This window comes from Corvus brachyrhynchos, unplaced genomic scaffold, assembly GCF_000691975.1.
Source record: "Corvus brachyrhynchos isolate BGI_N302 unplaced genomic scaffold, ASM69197v1 scaffold68, whole genome shotgun sequence".
In the NCBI taxonomy this organism is placed as follows: domain Eukaryota; kingdom Metazoa; phylum Chordata; class Aves; order Passeriformes; family Corvidae; genus Corvus; species Corvus brachyrhynchos.
This window is the reverse complement of record NW_008240039.1, coordinates 1,512,873-1,514,755: the sequence shown is the minus strand read 5'-3', so window position 1 is coordinate 1,514,755 and position 1,883 is coordinate 1,512,873. Positions and strand designations below refer to the sequence as shown.

At 65.9% G+C, this 1,883-nt stretch overlaps 1 protein-coding gene across 1 annotated transcript in view; it reads right to left on the bottom strand.

Annotated features, from left to right (window-relative positions):
* Positions 1-1,883, bottom strand: part of AGRN (agrin) — an 85,113-nt gene that overhangs the window by 19,386 nt on the left and 63,844 nt on the right. Inside the window, 2 exon segments of the mRNA XM_017743971.1 lie at positions 906-1,040; positions 1,162-1,545. Coding sequence (XP_017599460.1) covers positions 906-1,040; positions 1,162-1,545 — 519 coding nt within the window.

Below are 1,883 nucleotides of genomic sequence, written 5' to 3'. Positions count from 1 at the left end.
GACGCAGAGGACGGAGAGATCCCGCTGTGGGAACCACACAGGAAGTTCCTTTCCCTTTCTCTTTTCCCCTCCCCTCTCCCTTCCCATTTTCCTTTTCCCTCTCCCTTCACACAGGTTGGGTTAAAAGAGGAAAGTGCCGTTTTCCCAGAGGAAAAGGGGATGTCCTGCTGGAAACCCCAAGGAACAAGGAAAGACTTCAATGAGGAAAAATCTGGGACACGGCCCCGGAGGAACAATTTTCAGGATAACGAGGATGTTCTAACGGAGCAGAGGCGTGGCTGTGCTTCCTCAAATTGTGGGAAGGAGAGGAGATCCCAGCTGGATCAGGGAGCAGGAAACACCGGTGGGAACCCCAGGAAGCCCAGAGGGGACATTGGGGCTCCAGCTGCTGTCCCTGCCCGCACCAGCACCAAACTGGTCCCGATCCCAGTTCCTTCACAGACACAGGGAATCCAAGGAATTCCCTCATCCCCCTGGTGCCCGTGGTGATTGGGCACAAGCCTGGGCAAAGCCCTGGTCAGGGTTTTAGGGCTGGAGCAGTCCAGGGACAGGGTGGGCACCTGAGGGGAGAGAGGGGCAGAGCTCTGGCTCTTGGGGTGACCAGCAGTGCCCACCTGGGCACCTGGGCTGGCCGTGGCAGAGGGGACAATGCCTGCCAGCTCCTGGGGCTCAGGACATGCTCAGGGACACCAGAGTGGGCACAGGACCAGCTGGGCAAGCACAGCACCGTGCTGGGCAACTCAGGCATCCCCCCTGTGAGATCCCTGACTCCTCACCCCAAAGCGACCCCAGACCCTTCCTCCATCCCCAGTTCACCCGGGCAGCTCTTTGTGTCATTCCCCTTGAGAGATCCCCAACTCCTGACCCCAAAGCGACCCCAGACCCCTCCCCAGCCCCGAGCTCACCGGGGCAGTTGCTCCCCTCTGCGTCGGCAGCCGCGGTTTTGCCGTCGGAGCAGCAGCCCAGGGCGGTGTTGTAGCACGTGGCCCTCTCGATGGCAGGCACGGATGTCACCTGGCCCTCCTCCAGCTCCTCCTCCCCTGGGGGACAGCAAGGGGACATCAGCAGTGACACCTCTGCGCCCCGGTGACGCCCCGGCTCCACCCGCGGTGACACCCAGGGCTGGCTGGAGCCCCCCGGAGCCGCAGGGGTGGCACTCACCAGCAGAGCCCGCCCCGCTGGACTCCTGGTCACCGCTGGTCCCCATGTCCTGGTCCCCGCTGCCCTCAGCGCTGCCGGACTCGCCGTAGCCCGGCTGGCTGGTGGCCACCACCACGGGCGCGGTGGCCAGCGGGCGAATGGTGGCCTTGTGCACCCCGTGGGTGACCCAGGGCGTGGTGGCCGGCCTGGCTGTTGTCACGCGCCTCGTCGTGGGGTGGCTTCGCTCCGTGGGCTTGGCTTCCAGCGGCACGGAGCTGGTGGCCACCCCTGTGGGCTCCGGGGCCCGCGTGGTGGCCTGAGGGGGTGCGGGCAGCAGGAGCCGGTCCGGGGGCAGCGTGGGCAGCGGCGTGGGGGGCACGGGGGGGCTCGTGTGGGGGATGGACTCTGCAAGGAGCGGACACAGGAGGTGAGGAGGGGGAAAAAGCCGGGATGGCACCAGGAAGGGGGTGACAAACCCCAGGAAGGGCACTGGCTGTGCCAGGGGTGTCCCAGAGGCACAGGGGGCAAGGGTCAGTGTCAGGACAAGGGGGTGGCACTGCCCAGGGGACACTCTCCAGGGGACACTCAGCATGGCACTGCCTGGGGACACTCTCCAGGGGACACTCAGTGTGGCACTGCCTGGGGACACTCTCCAGGGGACACTCAGTGTGGCACTGCCCGGGGACACTCTCCAGGGGACACTCAGGGGGGCACTGCCCGGGGGACACCCTCCAGGGCACACC